This window comes from Botryllus schlosseri, chromosome 7 (assembly GCF_051294905.1).
Source record: "Botryllus schlosseri isolate E-star chromosome 7, Bs_hap1, whole genome shotgun sequence".
Taxonomy (NCBI): domain Eukaryota; kingdom Metazoa; phylum Chordata; class Ascidiacea; order Stolidobranchia; family Styelidae; genus Botryllus; species Botryllus schlosseri.
In genome coordinates, this window is record NC_137242.1 from 2,620,820 (window position 1) to 2,639,533 (window position 18,714).

At 40.3% G+C, this 18,714-nt stretch overlaps 3 protein-coding genes across 3 annotated transcripts; 2 read left to right on the plus strand and 1 right to left on the minus strand.

Annotated features, from left to right (window-relative positions):
* Window positions 1–781: 781 nt before the first annotated feature.
* Window positions 782–2,666, minus strand: LOC145442197 (uncharacterized). Its single transcript, XM_080320094.1, has 2 exons — window positions 2,539–2,666; window positions 782–2,469 (listed from the first exon to the last, which is right to left on the minus strand). The coding sequence occupies exon 2, from the start codon at window positions 2,325–2,327 to the stop codon at window positions 1,062–1,064; it is 1,266 nt and encodes a 421-aa protein (XP_080176220.1). The 5' UTR covers window positions 2,328–2,469; window positions 2,539–2,666; the 3' UTR covers window positions 782–1,061.
* Window positions 2,667–3,329: 663 nt separating this feature from the next.
* LOC145442198 (uncharacterized) lies at window positions 3,330–5,578 on the plus strand. The gene has a single exon (XM_080320095.1). The coding sequence runs from the start codon at window positions 3,571–3,573 to the stop codon at window positions 4,771–4,773; it is 1,203 nt and encodes a 400-aa protein (XP_080176221.1). The 5' UTR covers window positions 3,330–3,570; the 3' UTR covers window positions 4,774–5,578.
* Window positions 5,579–7,341: 1,763 nt separating this feature from the next.
* Window positions 7,342–17,595, plus strand: LOC145442196 (protein DDI1 homolog 2-like). Its single transcript, XM_080320093.1, has 6 exons — window positions 7,342–7,624; window positions 8,467–8,666; window positions 9,262–9,470; window positions 10,750–10,990; window positions 11,875–12,061; window positions 16,099–17,595. The coding sequence occupies exons 1-6, from the start codon at window positions 7,349–7,351 to the stop codon at window positions 16,303–16,305; spliced, it is 1,320 nt and encodes a 439-aa protein (XP_080176219.1). The 5' UTR covers window positions 7,342–7,348; the 3' UTR covers window positions 16,306–17,595.
* The last annotated feature ends 1,119 nt before the right edge of the window (window positions 17,596–18,714 follow it).

The window sequence follows — 18,714 nt, forward strand, 5'->3', positions numbered from 1 at the left end:
GCTTACAAAATAGCCTCTTGGTAAGTCTGGGCAAAGGTGCTGACTTCTTTAAGTAATTAGCTCGTCAAATTTTGATCCGGGCCACGGAACATTTTGAGATTGGAGATGTAGTCGCGACCATAAAAGGTTGGAAACTACTGGATCCGGGGTGTTTATAAAGCTCCGTAGCGCGTACCGGCATAAGGCTGATAAACTATCTTATTGGTAACGCATGAACATGACTTAACGATGTACAATTACGCTCGCTGTATTTTCGAACTCATCATTCTCCACCATCTCTACCGCTAACTCTGAACATGAGGGTGGAGAGTAGTATCTATATAGTAATATATGGAACAACCAATATTATTGACAGAATTCATTCAAAAAATTTAACAACCAGATGTATATAGAAACCAGATTCATATGGCAACCCCCCCTCCCCTAGAAGTTGCATCGATTACCCTATAGTGGGGGCTCAAAGTCATTGCTTATTTGGGCAGGAATGGGCTGAAAACATGTGCTTTCTTTCCCGGTTACACAACACACAGCCACATACTCCTGAACCGGATCGTGACCACCTCTGGTCTATGAGGAAAACTTTGCTAGTGTGACGTCATAACTCATTTTGAAATCCGCTAGTGGGCGCTAAAGAGTGTCCGGAATTTGGGTCGCAGAAATATGGTAACCCTATCTTAGAGGCTACTCCAAGTTGTTTCGACACCTTCCTATCTTTTCATTGTATCACAGTCTTGTGATGCTTTGAAATGATGAAAATATTAATGAAAGTGATTGATAAATATGAAATTCGTAAGTCCTGATATTAAAAACAGTGAACAAACACATATCCAGATATTTCAGAGGTCCTCTGCACCATTCAGAAATCATCTTGCAGTATCGTACTCAGATTGAATCTTTCCGGCGTGACGCAATTTGAGAAACAAATTTCAAGCCTTTAAATATTACAAGAGAAATTTGCATTCTAATTGTCATTTTTACGGAGCAATCTCCGTGAAAACTGCACTTGAACCGAGCTGAGTACACAAATTCTCCGAAAATAAAACAATTGATGCTGGTCCTTTCTATCGCTTTTTTCTTCCGAGTTTGATCTTCAATAGTTTTCCGGAATTCTTCGCTTGTTTGCCGGAATTCTTCAATTGTTTTTCGGAATTCTTCACTTGTTTTCCAGAATTCTTCAATTGTTTTCCGGCATGCGTCATTCGTTTATGCCTCCTCAAGTATGATCTAACGGCGAATTCTTTCAAGCAAATTTCACAGCGATAGTCCTTAGTCTCTTGATGAGTTTGGACATGTTCAGCAAAGTAGGCCTTGCGTAGGAACGTTTTACCACAGGTCGGACACTTGAAATTTTTCACTCCGCTGTGTGTCAATGTCAACATATGATCGTCCAAATGGTGTTTCCGAGCAAAACAAATGCCACATTCTTTACATTCGAACTTCTTCACATTGTTGTGCGTGTTCATATGATCTTTCAAGTTGTATTCGTTTGCTAAGATTTTGCTACAAAGCTGACATTTGACACCCCTTGCAGGATCGTGTGTCCTCATATGTTTCATCAAGTGTCCATTTCTGATGAACGATCGGTCGCATTTCTCACACTTGAAATTCCTCTCTCCGGTATGCGTCAGAAGATGGTCTTTTAGATAACGATATTGGTGATACACTTTCCCGCAAGTATCACACGGAAAAGTCTGCTCGTTGGTATGTTTGTACATGTGACATTTTAAATTGAATTTGCGGGCAAATGCCAGACCGCATGTATCACAAACAAATTTGTGCGATTTCCTATGCTCATTCAATTTGGGGTTTGTATCAAATACGTTGTCACATTTGTCACACTTGAATTCCTTCATACCCTCGTGCTTCGAAAGATGGTTCATCAAATGATGGTATTGATGATACACCTTTCCACAAATATCACATGGAAACTTCTGTTCACTGTGCTTAGACATGTGAGAGTCCAGATTGCATTTACGAACGTATGCATTTCCACAAATATCACATGAAAACAACAAGTTATCTCCAGATTTGTTGGACGTATCACTTTCCATTCTAGACCCATCAAAATAACTATTTGTGATTGCATCTATCGAGTTTTCCCTTGATTTGTTGGATGTATCACTTTGTATCCCAGACACGCTAGTATCAGCCCTTGCGCTGGTTTCCTTCGAGTTCTTCCTAGATTTGCTGGACGTATCACTATCCATCCCAGACCAATCAGTATCAGCACTTGTGCTCGTTTCCATCGAGTTTCCCCCAGATTTGTTAGACGTATCACTGTTTATCCTAGACACACAAGTGTCAGTATTTTCGCTAGTCTCCATCATATCAATCTTGGAAATGATCTAGTCGTTCGAAATCTGCATCACATGGGGTATTACCGGTACCGTAAATTCATTTTCACATCAGCAAGGAAACAAAACCGAGTTCAGTGACCAGCTTTCAGCGGATTTTCAAGAGGAATATCATCTGTAACAAGTATAACATTTGTATCGAAGTTTAAAAATGAATACACATGTTTCAAATTTAAACACCAACCTGCGCATCAGATAGATATCCAATTATCCATATGCAAAGCTTCATTGCACATCCCACCACTCCGGCACATTTCGGCGTTACGACGTAAACAATACGCAACAAATGCTGCAACCAGGGATCAGGGAAACCTAAACCTAAACTGCGGACCGGACCATAACAAAACACCTTAGACCTAATCGACGGACGGAGATACGCGATTACGGCAGTTGAATCGCTGAGTATGGCAAAACGTGGCACTATTCGGGACAGCGATTTAATTATTTCTCCGCTCCCACACCCCCAGCAATATGTGTCCACTGTCGCCTGTCCTTTGATATTATCTTCTTTTACTTTTCAGTCAGTGTGCATGCCTCCTTTTATATCGCCTAGGCCTAGTGGTTGTCTGATTTCCAAGACTACTCCAAGTCGTTTCGACACCTTCCCATCTGTTCATTGTATCGCAGTCTTGTGGTACATTGAAGTGATGAAATTGTTAATGATAAATCGAATTGAACTGAACCATACAGTCCCCATAACTGCCCAAGATTTGTTACATTTAGAATTGATATGGTCCCGGTGAATCATTCATTATTTCCGCTCATAGGAAATTTATGTCTCAATCACAGCAGTGCATATAGTTGTGTTTATGATAAAGTATTAGACCACTGTAGATTTTGAATCGTTGAGAACTGTCCACACCACACGATACTCTGTGTCCAGTGTCCGCTGTCCGCACGCTGCTAGAGCATCAAAACTGCTCAAGATGCAGTTCATCTATTATCATCACTATCATCATCTATTATTTCCGTTTATGCCTAATTTATGACACCATCGAAGCGGTGCATCTTGTTGTGGTGATAAATAAGACACAAGCACTACATTGACAAAGCGAGGGAGGTAAATTCTGAATTTTGAATTCAAGTTCATTTGTCAGTTTCAGTATAAATAAACAACTTACCTTAGCCATATATAGTTTCGGTAACCATATATTAAACTATGTTTACAGTAGAACGAGAGATGGTACACACGAAGTAATATCGTATCATGTAAAGAATGGCGTCGAACGCAAATTTCCCGCTTGTTGATCTCAGTAAAAGCCTACTGATCGCTGCGCGTAGAGGTAACGAGACAGAGGTGCGAACATTACTAACCCAAGGAGCCTCATTCACATCTGATTGGCTTGGATCATCACCCCTACATTATGCTGCACAGTATGGACACCTAGACACTGCTCTGCTGTTGATGCGTGCCGGAATGTCGTGGGATGCAAAGACGAAAGTGAATAAAACACCATTGCATTTAGCAACTCAGTATGGACACATGAACTTGGTGAGCGCATTTATAATGCACGGAGCAAATGTGAATGCGAAAGACATGTTATTTATGACACCTCTACATTGGGCGGCCCAAACGAATAACGTTGATATTGCTGAACTGTTGTTGGAAAATGGCGCGGAAATCGAGATCAAAAACAAATTTGATAAGTCACCGATTGACATCTGCATTGATAACAATTATGAGGACATATTGGCGAAAATGAAACGTCGCAAAGAGATGTCTGACGATATTATTAACGCCGAAAATATTGATGCAATGGAGGGAGATAGTAATGATACAGTTACTTCTGAAAAACCTGCAGACATCATATCTCCAAATATTCTCTCAGGATTGACTGCCCTTGCGGGTATACCAGACAGTTCATCCGCTAGTGTCGTGACATTAGATGACCTCACACAGTTACAATCTTCATTTTTGAACTATCCTGGTGTATCTCTAGAAAACATAAGGTCGATCGTGTTAACTGATGCCGGACGGTTGGCTTTGCAATTTTTGAACAAAGGACTTGAAAATTCACTGTTTCAGTCTTGCGATAGAAGTAATAATGACGGTAAAAATGCGGCTGAAAAAAATACGTCACACTTTGATCAAAATCCAGAACAATATCTTAATAAAACCTCGCGAAGCGTTGATTCCGATTCTGAGAATAAGAAACCTTCAAAAGCGAAAGAACCTTTTGCTGTCACAGACTTTTTTCCTTCTACGTCATCATGTATTTCTTTACCGCCAGTGTTTCCAGAATGTAACTTACGCAACGGCGTCGAAAGTAGCGATAACTTTGTGTTGAATCTGGAAACCGATTTGCTGCAAAAACAAATTGAAAGTAACAGGCATTCCGTCGATTTAAGCAAGAACTTGACTTTGGGAGTTGCGTCTGGTAGTGTGACGTTAACTGGAAATATCAGTAAAAAGTTGTGAAATTCGGCCAATTGATCCTTCCAGTAGGGCTGGGCGCGAGGATTCATACGAAACATCTGGTACAAAGCTATCGCATTGTCACAAAGTGCAATGAAATAGGCATGGTCAAAATTTCCAAACAATGTTCGTGTGATGTAGACCGGCACTTTATTTTTTGTGCTCGCATAAAAAGGTACATATTTGAGCTTTTCGGTTCGCATTATCCTTCCTGTCTAGATGTCATAATGAGCAATACTCGACTTGGGTTCTCGATTTGCCCAGCCTTACCTACCAGTCTTCAACTTATTTTGAAACGGCTGAAATCTTGTGATGGCAACTTCTTCATATCTAGTTATTGCGACTTTGTGTGAGGAATTAGAATTTGATTTGTGATGCAACTAAGAACTAACTACAAGATCTGTAATCGTGCGAAACAAATCTCTATGATTTGCTAGTACCTCAAAATGACATGTTCACTTTGACTCATAATCAACCGTCGCTCATTCCTATTAGAACAATTACAAGCTTAATGTTGGTCTTTTATTGCACCGGTACCTTAGTTGACCTCAGTTGGTAAGACAATCTAGGCAAGTCTGGTTATTGAACTTTTCATGACTGATGTACTGCGGGATCTACTTGCCTGGCCTTGATATTATGTGACAAAATTTATGCAACATGCCCTGATTGCTTTATATAACTGGGCAGTGATTCATGTTATACCTCTTGTCTGCATGCTACACAATTGCATCAGAGTTCTGTTGGTGCCATGAGTCAAGCCGAGGGCTGGTGTTAGGTCTTGTGCAATTTTTTCTTAATTTGCTGTCAATTTTATATTTTACTGCATTTGGTCTGCTCCTACCGTGTTGAGGTTTTCAGAATGTTGAACTCGGTGAACAAATCCCGATGAGTAACATGTGTTACGTTTTTGATACGTCTAGCATTAACGCTAAATGTTTCGGGTTTAACTGTTCTCAGTCGCATGTGCTACATTTTTGAAGCATTCATATCTTATCTCCTAGAAAAACCATGTCTCCTAAGCCCAGGTGACAATTTGAATGTTCATGTCTGCATACTGTCTTGACATGCTGTCGGAATTGCCTTTTTAACCCAACTGAAAATGTTCCACTATGCATTCTTGAAACCAAACACATCACAGGTAGATGAGTTTTTGTCATTAATGTGACACCAGTAGTGCGATTGACGTTAGGTAAGATGCGGACTGACTGTTTTCATCATCGTCGTTTCAGATGTTTGATTATGGACTCGCTTCGATTCATACTGTATTATTGTATATCTGCCCTTTGATTGTGGCGTTGCTACTCTCAATATTTTTTCTCTGATATTTCGCCTGTAAAATTGTCTCTGATAGAACAAACCACAAAAAAGAAAGTATTTGACTTGAAAAGTGTACGTTTCATCATGCAAAACAATTGTACGAATCTGCAAAATATTTGGAGTCCTCATGACGCACAGGGAACATTCAAAGTGTGATGATTTTTCTTTGAGAACTCACAATTTTTAGGAGTCAGAGTATGCAACTTGATTGGTGCTAATTTTACATTGCTGTCTGTACACTATGCTTGATGCATTTGCTTTAGACTTCTTGCCTTGATTTGTTGTTGTTCTTGTTGTATTAGTAAGTCTTAATGTACTTCTGTCTACTCAGTCTTAATTCTTATGTCGTTCGGTATTAGCTCACCACCTTCTACTGAACAACATTATTGATTTTGAGAAATATTGTTTAGGATTTGCCACTGGTCTTTGCATTGCTATGCTTTCGGTATTCAATGTAAGTGGAATCAATTATATTGTTGATGTAACCTTGTGCCCGTCTTGGATACAATTGCAAACTTTCGTGCCAAATATTTAAAGCACTCAGTTTCCCCGAAGACATTGCATCTAGCGACTCATCTGTTTTCTCAAATTCTCAGTCATGATGGAAATGGGATTTTGGAATACTCAAATTATCTTCTTGATAACTGAGTTAACGGAACTTGTTTATGCTTGATAGCATGAGCACTTGATATCTTGGGCTGGGTGCTATGATTCGAGTACTCAATTCTGAGTGATGATTTTTTCATGGAATTACACGCTCTTTGCCACTACAAGTTGATTTATCAATCAGAAAAAATAGATTTGATACTATTTTCAATGTGGGAGACCATAAACCTCAATTGCATTGAAGTAGGTATCCTTAATGTGATGTAGGCTAAAACTGGGGTTATATTCTTTGCGATCGCATAAAAGGTACATATTTGAACTTGACTTCATAATGAGTGATATTCAAATCACACAAGCACCCAATTTTGCCCAGACCCACTTATATCCATTTGAATGAAAATGAAATGGACCCATTTCTGAATTAAAACGACACAGTCAATGGCACTTGATATGGTGCAAGTGAGTGCTTGGCTTTAGTTATATCTCTCCACTGTTACCCCTCCAGTCCAATAGCATTTACTATTCCCTACGGCATCATGGCATCTTGTATTTTTTTACATTGACTCTTTGTAGTTTCCCCGCGTTTACCTTTTAACTGATACTGATATCTGTAATTTTCAATGGTGCTGTTTTTTATTTCATCCGCAGGCTCGCGATGATTGTGACTTTAGTTTATATAGAAAAGGACTTAACTTTGAGCTTGGAAGTTCAGCCCGAGCTGACTTTAGAGAACTTCCAGGCGATATGCTCGATGGAGGTCGGCATTCCTAGTAACCAGATCGCACTGCTTCACAACGGACGCGCCTTGACGGGCGCCACGTCTACTTTAGCGTCTCATAATGTAAAAGAGAACGATGTGATCGGTGTACAGCCCATTTCTACGCAAAGTCGGCCGCCAGGGATGCCCAGGATTGACTTTGGTTCAATAAGGGTGAGTTAGGACTAGGGTTACCGTACGCAGAACTGAAAAAAACACCGTAAATGACGCGAAATCTGGATTTCGACGACGGTGGCGGCAAGGGTGGGTTTGTGGGTTGCCCGAATGCTCTTGTATTGGTATTAGGCCTAATTATTGTAATAATGTAGGGTTTACGATACGTTCTCATTTTTCAGGAAATTGAAAATGTCCTTCTCTTTTTGACAGTTCGTCCTTTTTTACAGCTAGATTAATGCACCGGGTCAACTTTCGTCCTCCTTTACAGCTAGATTGATGCACCGGGTCAACTGGAAAATGGCATAAATGACGTGAAATAGGAAATACGGACGTTCGAGCATGTCATTCAGGGGGCGAATGAAAGTGATTTCCTTCAGTCAACACCAAAAAATTAACTTAACTGTGGGTAATTCGGGAGACAAGTCTTTTTGTTTTAGTTAACACAACAAGATGTCAAGGAAATATATCAAAATCTGCTATTTTCAATTTCGGTCTGCTAACTTTTATGATTTGGTAAAAAGGTCCTGCTTTCTTAATTCCAAAATATGGTAACCCCAATTGATAAGCATCTCCACTTACCGATCAAAAGAAAATACATAATATTACATGAGAGCAACTAGCAAAAAATGGAACAGATCATTGTGTGTAAACAATTCTATCAATTTTTTTTCAATTCTCTACTAGTTGCTGACGCTTACCCATGACGAGTGTGGGCCAATTTACTCGGGTGTTTACTTTAACAAAAATGTATTATTCGATTGTGATTGTAGTTCTGTACCTCCGAGAGTCAAAACTATAGGTGTAGGCCTAATTGTGATTACGATCGAATATCCTTGCAGATGCCAAATCAAGCAGGCTCCAGTAGACCGCCGCCTCAAAACACGCAAGGAGGATGGGATATGAATGACCCCGAAGCCTTGAGACGTCGATTTCTTAACAGCCCACACGATTTAGCTCTCCTGTCCGAACGAAACCCGGCATTTGCTGATGCTATTAGGAAAGGCGGGGAAGAATTTACAAAGCAATTAGATAAAATGAGGTAAAATCTGTGAATAGAACATTATCAATTTCTTTGAATACCCGTACTACATTTCTCGATATATATCATTATAATGTATGTTCGACTGAGGGGCTCACAGTAGTCAATGTTAGTACTCGAGTAGATGTAAGGCGTAAAATTTTTATTCAATTACAAGTACAGTGTCGCAATTTCCAAGACAACAAGACATGTCAAGACTACACCAAGTAGGAGTAAAAATGAAGATTTGAAAATCATATAATTACGTAGTTTCAAACAGTAGATTTAGTCGGGGATCGCATGTTTTTCGCAGTCGAGCAATTGCACTGCAAATAGACGTGGTTTTTGAAAATGTATTCAGGTGCCGCGACACGGGGGTACTTTCTAAGCTGTCATGACGTATTCACTCATAATAGTTATGAAAGCACCAAGCGAATCTCAGAACTACTTTTTAATGTACAAAATCCAAATTGTGATAAAAAGAATTTTTTGTCTAGAAAAACGGTCAAGTAGATGTGGTCATGGGGATGTAGTACAAGTAGACAAAGGGGCTGAGATCACTTTTTCGCCGCTATTTAGCCAACGCTTAATATCCCTAACATGACAACCGCTACAGACAGGCTCAAGCGGAAGCGGAACGGCAGCGAATACGAATGCTCGCCGCCGATCCCATGGACCCGGAGACCCAGAAACAAATCGCGGAAGAGATAAGACAGAAAAACATCCAGGAGAATATGAACATGGCGATAGAGGAAGCTCCCGAAAGCTTCGGACAGGTGTTGATGCTGTGGATTAATATTAAAGTTAACGGATTCAGTCTCAAAGGTGCGTTGATACCAAAATGTAACGTGTGATGGCTGACTAGTATTGGTGTTGCTAGTGTGATTAGTTGGGTCGAAGGGTGGCATACTTTTATTAGGCCATTTAATTGGAGGAATGCTTTCGAAATTAAAGGAGGTATCTTTCATAACTAACACTAAATGATTGATGAATAGGATTAGGTCGTTGTACAGGACGTTGTTTTTGCGGTGTTTAAACCGACTCTTGATATATGCACACATGATATGTGCAGTGTGCACAGAACATGCATACCATGAGTGCATGATGTAGGCCTAGGCCTACATATGCCGCTGGACAAGGAAGGTGCAGATATAGTCTTGTAAAAGCCTTTTCAAGTCTTGCACCACCCCTTGCTGCTATGTCAGAAAAAAAAAAGCGCCAAGCTGGGAAGCCACGGATACCAGTTTTGCTGCAGGCCTTCGGTCTGACCCGGCCTGGGATCGTGCCCACGACATACCGATCAAGAAGCCGGATGACACTGCGAATTGGCGCATTTTATGAAAATTTAAGCCATTTCGTCCTGCTGCCATGAAAGTCTCACCCATAAAGGTGATGGAGACGTATCCCTAAACATCTTTGTACTTTGTAAATTGTAGAGTGTATGAAGTAAGTAGGTTTGCCTGAAACTTGAGGAGTGGTCAAAAAACGTGACCACTCGAGTAGATGGTAAGCCTGCAATTGGCAAAAACTGCTCGATTATTCTAAAAAAGTACTTTATTACAGACCACCTCTGCATAGGCTACTACACATAACACATCCCAAACAAATTGTGCACTTTTATGGGTAAAATTCTCATAGGAACCATAAAACGTGTGGGTTGTCTGAAAAAACAATGCGCAACAAATTTGACTCAATTCCAACCAGTAGAAGCGTAGTTATTGGAGTACAAAGTTTGGAATTCAAAATAATAGTATTTACTGCGGCAAATTATTTTATTCTTTATTTTAGTTCTACCCACCGTAAATACAATACTATGATTTGAAATCCCAAATTTCCGAGATCAATAACTTCGCTTCTACGAGTTGCAAATGAGCCAAATTTGTTTTGTATCGTTTTTTCAGAGAACCTAATAATTTCATTGACTAGCCTGTAAAGTTTGAATATTTTTTTTATTTATTTTCAATGACTCAATCTCAAACTTTCTTCTCATATAGCCATGCGTCTAAAGTTGCAACTGAGCCATATTTGGTGTGCAGCGTTATTTTTAAGCAACCTAACAATTTTATCAAGTAGCCATATAGTAGCGATATATAATTTTTCCTAGCATTTGTTGATTCTGGCGCGCAAATGACAATAATGAGCGCCAGGTGCGCGGAAGCTTGCAACATCATGCGTCTCGTCGATAAGCGGTGGGAAGGCATCGCGAAAGGCGTCGGCACGCAGAAAATCATCGGAAGAATCCATCTGGCGCAGTTGCAGATTGAGAACGATTACTTGCAATGTTCGTTTTCGGTGTTGGAAGATCAGCCTATGGACGTTTTGTTAGGGTTGGACATGCTGCGTAGGTATGAAGGTTTGTCCCGTTGTGGGCCTTTCAATACTTCTTTCTCTATACAATTTCATTGCTGTGCTGCAGGGTTGTATTGATTCGGGTCGCAATTTTTCGACTCGAATTGACTCGAGTCAATTTGTATATTGGCTCGACTTGTACTCGAGTCATTGCGAACTAGGGCTCTTCCAAAATGACTTTTTTCTCAATTCGTACTGGCTACTTGATAAAATTGTTAGGTTACCTAATTTAAGCCTACACACCAAATTTGTTCAATTCCAACCAGTAGCCACATTGCTACAGGAGAAGAAAGTTTCTATTTATTATATAAAAATAAATAACGAAAAATTTGAAAATTTTCTGTTCACCCAATGAAAGTGTTAGGTTGTCTATAGAAACGATGTTCATCAAATTTGGTTCAATTCCAACCAGTGAAAGCGGACCTATTGCTGTCGAAAAATTTAGATTTGGATAAAATAGTATTTATAGTGGGCACACAATAAATAATTATAGAATTGATCACCGTTAATACTATTTTATTCATAATCCAAATTTTTGGACAGCAATAACTCCGCTTCCACTGGTTGGAACTGAACCAAATTTTGTGTTTAGGCTTAAATTAGGTAACCTAACAATTTTATCAAGTAGCCAGTACGATTGGAGAAAAGAAGTCATTTTTGAACACCCCTAATGTACATGTTTTGGTTACTTCCTTGTGGGGTACACAACGTATACCTAGTGCGAACAAGTACGTGCTATTCACTGCGACAGTGAGATCATCTTTGAAACAAGCCATGAGTGACCACTTTTACTCAACTGTTTCGATCGATACGATCTCAATACATGGTAGAGCGTTTCGCCAGACCTCTCAGAGCGCAAACGCCTGCGATTCCGTTTCAGACATCAGTGTTGCATCGATTTGAAATCCAACGTTTTAAAAATCGGTACGACCGGCACGGAAACCCGATTCCTGCACGAAAGCGAACTGCCAACGCAAAACCGACTGCACAATCCGATCGGCGAGCAGCAGGCGCCGGCTGGCTCGAGCATGGAAACTGAGGACGAGCAAATAGCCCGCGCTCTTCAGGTGAGTGCTCTTGGCGCACCGCGGAGATACAATTATTTTGCAAAACGGATATGATTGGAGGTATTCAAAGTAGTCATCGTCGACACTCAAACAGTACTCATAAATTGATGCAAATTCTAAAAACAGCCTCTTGTCTAAATATCAGGGTTGTAATGACTCGACTCGAGTCGCAATTTTTTGCTGACTCTACTTGACTCGAGTCATTGCGCATGACTCGACACATTCTATATGGCTTATTGAAGTCTCGTTCATCAAGACCGATGATTGAAAAAAAGGTCCACAAGCTGTCTTTTATCTGTTTGAATAAACATGTATAGAGTGAGAAAAATGAGGATATTACGAATCCGAAGCCTTCGATAACGGACTTGACTCAATATAGAATTGAAAATGACTCGACTTGACTCGAGTGAAAACCATAATAGTCAAATATACTTGTTACTCGCAACCTTGCGACTCGGCCGCAACCGTAGTAGTTACTATTTTTTTAAATCCAAAATTTTATACTGCAATAACTTTGTATCTACAAGTTGGATTTGAGCCACATTTGATTCGCAACATTTTTACAGGCAGCGTTACAATTTTAGCAAGCAGCCAGTACCATCTGAGAAAAAGGTCGTTTTTGAACAGCCCTAGTGTAGACGTGCCTATGACTATTTTCCCTTGACCTGATGATATCATCGATCTTGTACTGATATTGAATTGTGCCCCACTGCCTCAAGCTGGCGCTGTTGAGCTGCCGAATCCCGTAACTATCGCACCAGATCTGGTCCGTTTACTGCATTCATGTTCATACACTATAAACTTGCGTTGAAATGTAGGGAGGTGTCTTAACATCATAGTCCCATGTACGGGTTAAATTCTATGTTTTTGTGTATGACGTTTAACTAGGGTGATATTGCTGATCGATATATTCTCATAGAATACTATTCTGTGAAACATGATATAAGTTATTGGTCAACTAGTAGACGCCTAGTAGGTTTCAAACCCACCAACGAATGTTCTCTCATTATTGTATGTAAATGCAGTTGGACACATTTCTGTTCAAAATGCATACTTCCCATCACCCATATTTAAATCGAGGAATACGGTGAAATGATAAAAATTTCAGGGTTATACGTCAGCATCCGGTAGAGATTTCAAAAAAACTCGTATAACAAGTTGTATCACCTTACATGACATCACAGGCATCTATTGGTTGCTGAAGATCACCCCAGACCAGTGTCAGTCGAAAATATTCGGGTTCATTTCCATACGAATATATATTATTCCACTGCTTAAAGAGGCAGCTGTAACTGCGTGATATTGAAAGTAAGGCGTCTTCATGCCGCAGTCCCCTGGCAACAACACATTCTGAGGAGCAGGAAGCCTTGGACGTGTTTTGTAACGAGACAAAATGTAGAATCATTCGCCCACCGCATGCACGCGGTATGTGGCATTTAGCAACAGTCCAGTATTGGCTTGCAATGTTTGCGCTTGCCCTGATGTCTTGACTCGCTTGTGACTGCCTATTTCTGTCGGCACTGTTCTCTTTTTCTCTTTCACATGATGCTGGACGTGAACGGCTTTGTTTGATTGTTTGCGGCTACTTGAACAGACCATAATATCCTTGGATTATGACTTGCATTGCGTGAATTCTTATGGTCAACCCTTATGTCAACAGTCGATAAACATATTTCTCTCTCTCTCTCTCAATGTTAACTTAAATTCTGGGAGGTCAAACAGTCGGGACTTTCTTTGCGTAATTAATATCTTTTTGTGCGTTGTTACCTAACAGGCTGTAAAGATATTTATCTCTCTCTATCTCTCAATGTTGACTTGAATTGTGAACACTGTTAATTCGAACCGTCAGCATTTCCTGTATGTCGTTGCTTAACAGCCAACAATGATGATAATATATCGCTCTCTCTCTCTCTCTCTCTCTCAATGTTGACTTGAATACTATGGATTCAAGCGGTCATCATTTTCTGAATTTTGTTGCCTGGCAAGCAGTAAAGATATATACATTCACCTCTCTCTCTCAACCGTGACTTGAATTCTGCGGATTCAAGATTTCATCATTTTTATGGCTTCACATGACGCAATCCTTGGGTCGATATTCAGCGTGTAATTTATCACTTGTTTTGAAATGAACTTTTGATATTTTGGGTCGACTGCTGTTTTCGCTTGTTCTTTGCTGGTATTTAATGACGTGATTTGCCGTTGACTGGCGGATTGAGTCACCTTGGTACGCTTCATAGAGCGGCCAAAATCCCCGATTTGTTTAGAAGATGTCAAGATCCCCCTTATTGTTAACGGCGATATTTCTCCTGTTTGGAAAAACGGTGACTTCATAGCAGCGTCAGATTACCAGCCACATGTGTGCGTAACTGACTTGGATCTTCTTTTTGACAATAAAAAACCTTCATCTTGACAAGATTTTGCCCTCAAGCTGCACATAATGTTAGAATTGTGGTGCTTTTCCTTGATTTCTGGTTGGAACTGTCTGTCCTTACGAAGTTGTTTTACCAGTAGAGAAAAACGTTCGACAGCAGCATTTGTTTGCTGGCAGCGTCGAAGCGCGGTGTATACCGCTGGAGTGCTAGTAACACATCTTTTGCTTCATACCTGCAATGTTGTCTGCATCTCAATTTTTACACGCCAACCCAGACCCGAGTTTGGTCAACGTCTCGCGATCCACCCATACATTGAGAACCGCTATGCTATAAGAATGGATGTCCACCAAGCAGTCAAGTTTCAAACTCAGATTTGAGATATGGGCGTGCTATACATTTCACACTGTGTTGAACAACACACCATGTAAACATTTTTGTTTCTTTCGATGGCTTATGATTCACAATGAGTAGACAATGGACCATCTACAACAGCAGAGTAGGAGAGCTCGAATAATTTTCAGCTGTTCCAAATTAAATTAGAATTGGAAATATAGCTACACCGTTTTTATTCAAATTAGATTTGAATTACTGAATTCCCAAAAACTTGGGCATTGAATTGAATAGAATGAAATACACAACAAAAATCAGTTTTCAGTAGTTCAATATCATAAGCTTTTTCAAATTAGATAAGAATTCAGAATTGTAGCAGTACAGCTTTTTCAGAATTAGACAGTGAATTAGAATTATAGCTGCGCATTTTTTTCCAAGTTAGATTAAAATTATAATTGAATAGTATATTCATATTGAAATGAACCCGGATGTTTTCGGCTGACACTCGTCAGGGGTAATCGTCAGCAACTAGTAGAGAATTGGGATGAACACTGTATGTCGAAAATTCTGCCACAAAATATCACGTCACCGGCGTGAAATTTCGAATAATCCGGGCGACGACCAAGTTTTTGCCTGCAGAAAGAGTTCGTGTACCGTCTAAAAATTCAACGCTCTCTTCGCCCCAGTTATTCTAAATCCGCGACAACTTGGACAAGGGCTGTTCAAAAAAAACTTTTTCGTCAGATTCCACCGGCTACTTGATAAAATTGTTAGGTTGGTGAAAACAACGTTGCACACCAACTTTGACTTAATTCCAACCAGTAGAAGCCTTTTTCTTGCAGTAGAAAGTTTTGAAATGATCATTGAAAAACAAAAAAAATTAATTTTCAAAATTTTTTCTGTCAACCCCATAAAATTGTTAAGGCTGTCAGTAGAGGTGATGCACAGCAAATTTGGCTCAATTCCAACCACTACAAGCGAAGTTATTGCAGTAGAAACATTTCCAATTCCATGATTTTATAATAAATATAATACATAATTGAAGAGTTTATCAGCGTAAATACCGTAAATCCGTATTTTTCTATTGCAATAACTTCGCTTCTAGTGGTTGGAATTGAGCCAAATTTGCTGTGCATCATCTCTACTGACAGCCTTAACAATTTTATGGGGTTGACAGAAAAAATTTTGAAAATTAATTTTTTTTGTTTTTCAATGATCATTTCAAAACTTTCTACTGCAAGAAAAACGCTTCTGCTGGTTGGAATTAAGCCAGAGTTGGTGTGCAGCGTTATAGTGTTCGTTGTTACGTAGCCGATTATATTATCCGTCGCGCAGGAGTCGAGCGCCGAAGCCTCGCAACCGGACACCTCTGAAGCCACGTCAACCTCGCAATCCACCGACAAATACCCGGCCTCGGACATTGCGGCTCTCACGAAATTCGGCTGCAGCGGGCCTGAAGCCGAAGCCGTTCTGGATCAGTGCGGAGGGGACGTGCAGCGCGCTACTGTCAAACTTTTGGCGCGTTCTTTGAAACTGCAATAACGCTGCAGCCTGATACTGTCTACTGTAAATCTGTTCTTAGACAATAGGTGTATTTGTCAGATTTCCACCATAGAGTAAGGCGGTAAATCCAGCAAACGCCGCTTTCAGGTACAAAATTGTGTTTTCTTGCCTATTCCAATGGTTGGAAATGAGACTAATGTATGCTGCCAATATTTATGTAGATATATCTCCGGGGTGTAATAGGAGGTGGTCAACGTAGAAGTAGAACAGTAAGTATGTTCTAGGCCTAGGTTATCCTAAAAGCTGAAAACTGTCAAGTAGAAGTAGTCTGAATCATAACCACCCGTGGAAGTAGTGCGAGTCGCCAAAATCTACTTGAAGTATTTCGAAAAGTACAAGCCCTTCGTTACTGATCCATGAATATTGTGGTATCGGGGTTAGAGTTAGGTTAGGTTTGCATTTAGAGGTTATAGCAGAGGGAGCCCTTCTACTTTTCGTAGTACTTGAAGTAGATTTTGCTTACTTGCATCACTTCCTCAAGTCGTAATGATTTTTGACTACTTCTACTCGACAGTTTTCAGAGTTTCAGGCAAAACTAGGCTTTCAATACTCACATTTTACTTCTTAATCGCTATTTGTGTAAAATTGTGTGGTCCTAGTCCAAGTCATTGTGTTGATCGTTCAGTTTTGAGTTGAAGTCTTGTAAACCCACATTTTACAACTCTGCTTGTTGGTATCGAATGCTTCGAGTTCATAATATACTAATTTCTATCAGTTGTAACAGTTTTTAGTCGCATTTTCAAGTACCAATACTAATAGACGAAGTACCAATAGCGTGGTAACGTTACTATTCTTCGAAATTACAATGAAATGTCGGTCTCGGGCGTCCGAGTTTCGAGTCATATGACTTGGTTCGAGTCAAGTCGAGTCAATACACAGATTGACTCAACTCGAGTTGAGTCACTTTCCGTATTTTGAGAAAATGAGTCAAGTCGCTCCCTGGTTAGGGCTCACCAAATTCTTAATGAACTGGTAGTTACCACTACACTAGATATATCACCATAAGGATTGGAACGGTATGTAAACACCATTTATGCCGGAAAGTGATATTCACATGATTTACACCCAACGCTATGGTGAAAATCGGCGAAATACACGATTTCCGTTTACAGTGTGCCTCTTTTTTTTTCTTCATTGCAATTCCAAGGGCTTTGATTTTGTCTGCCGATTTTCGTACTACAGCGTTACTTTTTTTATATTTCGCGATTCCGCGGCACTGATTGTTGCTGAAGACCAATTTTATCAGTAGAAAAACGTGTTGGTGCTGGGGAGGGTCGGTTTTGTGTGGTTGGGTACGGGCAGAAAGTACTTTAAGAGATGTGTTTTGTGACTCGCCATTTGTAGTTCTTCAAGAGGAAGTATTATGACCTTGCAATGCGGAGAGGCTGAGAAATTCAGGGCTGTTGTTACGAAGAGCTAGCGTGGATTTAATTTCGCAAAAGTCCAGTAAGTGCGGCGTTTTCGTCGAAATAGACGCGGAATGCTGAACAATGCTGTCTGGCTCTTTTTCTCTTGAGCTAGTCTCTCGTTTCGCCAGACAGCATCAGCATTGTTGCGTCCCAATGCCAATCTCCATAACAATGAACAATTCGAGGCTGATTGTGGGAGTTTCAGGGCCACCAGCGGAATAAAATTTATATTTTCGTACTCAGTGCAGAGTCAGCTTTCGATTGATACCCGTTTTACCAAATTTAATGCTCGGCAAGCCGGTCAAAAATCACCGTCAAATTGCCTGTAGCCAAATGGAAATTGTGACGTGACACAATTTCACTGAGGCGTGAGATTTGCCTGTGTCGACACCATATAGGACACTATGGTTCAAGTGATGAGATTGCGATGCTGGGAAATTGTAAGTCGAAACGACTTGGTGAAGTCTAACACGTCTGTGTAGCGTGATAGTCGACGGTATCGAGTCGGCGAGTAGCGTGTATCGCGCATACGATAGTCGTGTATCGCATATTTATTCACATAAAGAATCCGGCCATTCCACCCTGGAATGTGCTTTGAGTAGCTACTCGCGCATGGGTAATTACCGAACGGTTAGCTTATTGCGTCGCAGGTTAAACCAATGAAAAACATGAAATCAAGATTATTAATGCGTAGGATTTACCGGGCTGATGCTCGCTGACCTGCAAAATCGACTACTCCTCATTTCCTCCAAGGATCAACAATACATATTGTCTTACACGTCTGTCAAGTCACGTTCTCCGTAGTCCATTCTGTATGGAACAAAGAGGTGCTAAAATGTGCATAATATTTTCATTCATACAGATATTCAGGGTTAGTGACGGCAGCATGACTCACCTGATTGTAAACTTGAGACGGTCACTCGCTCGGAAAGAACCAGTCATATATGTGAGCAACATCGCTAAAGGCGACTCCAATAAC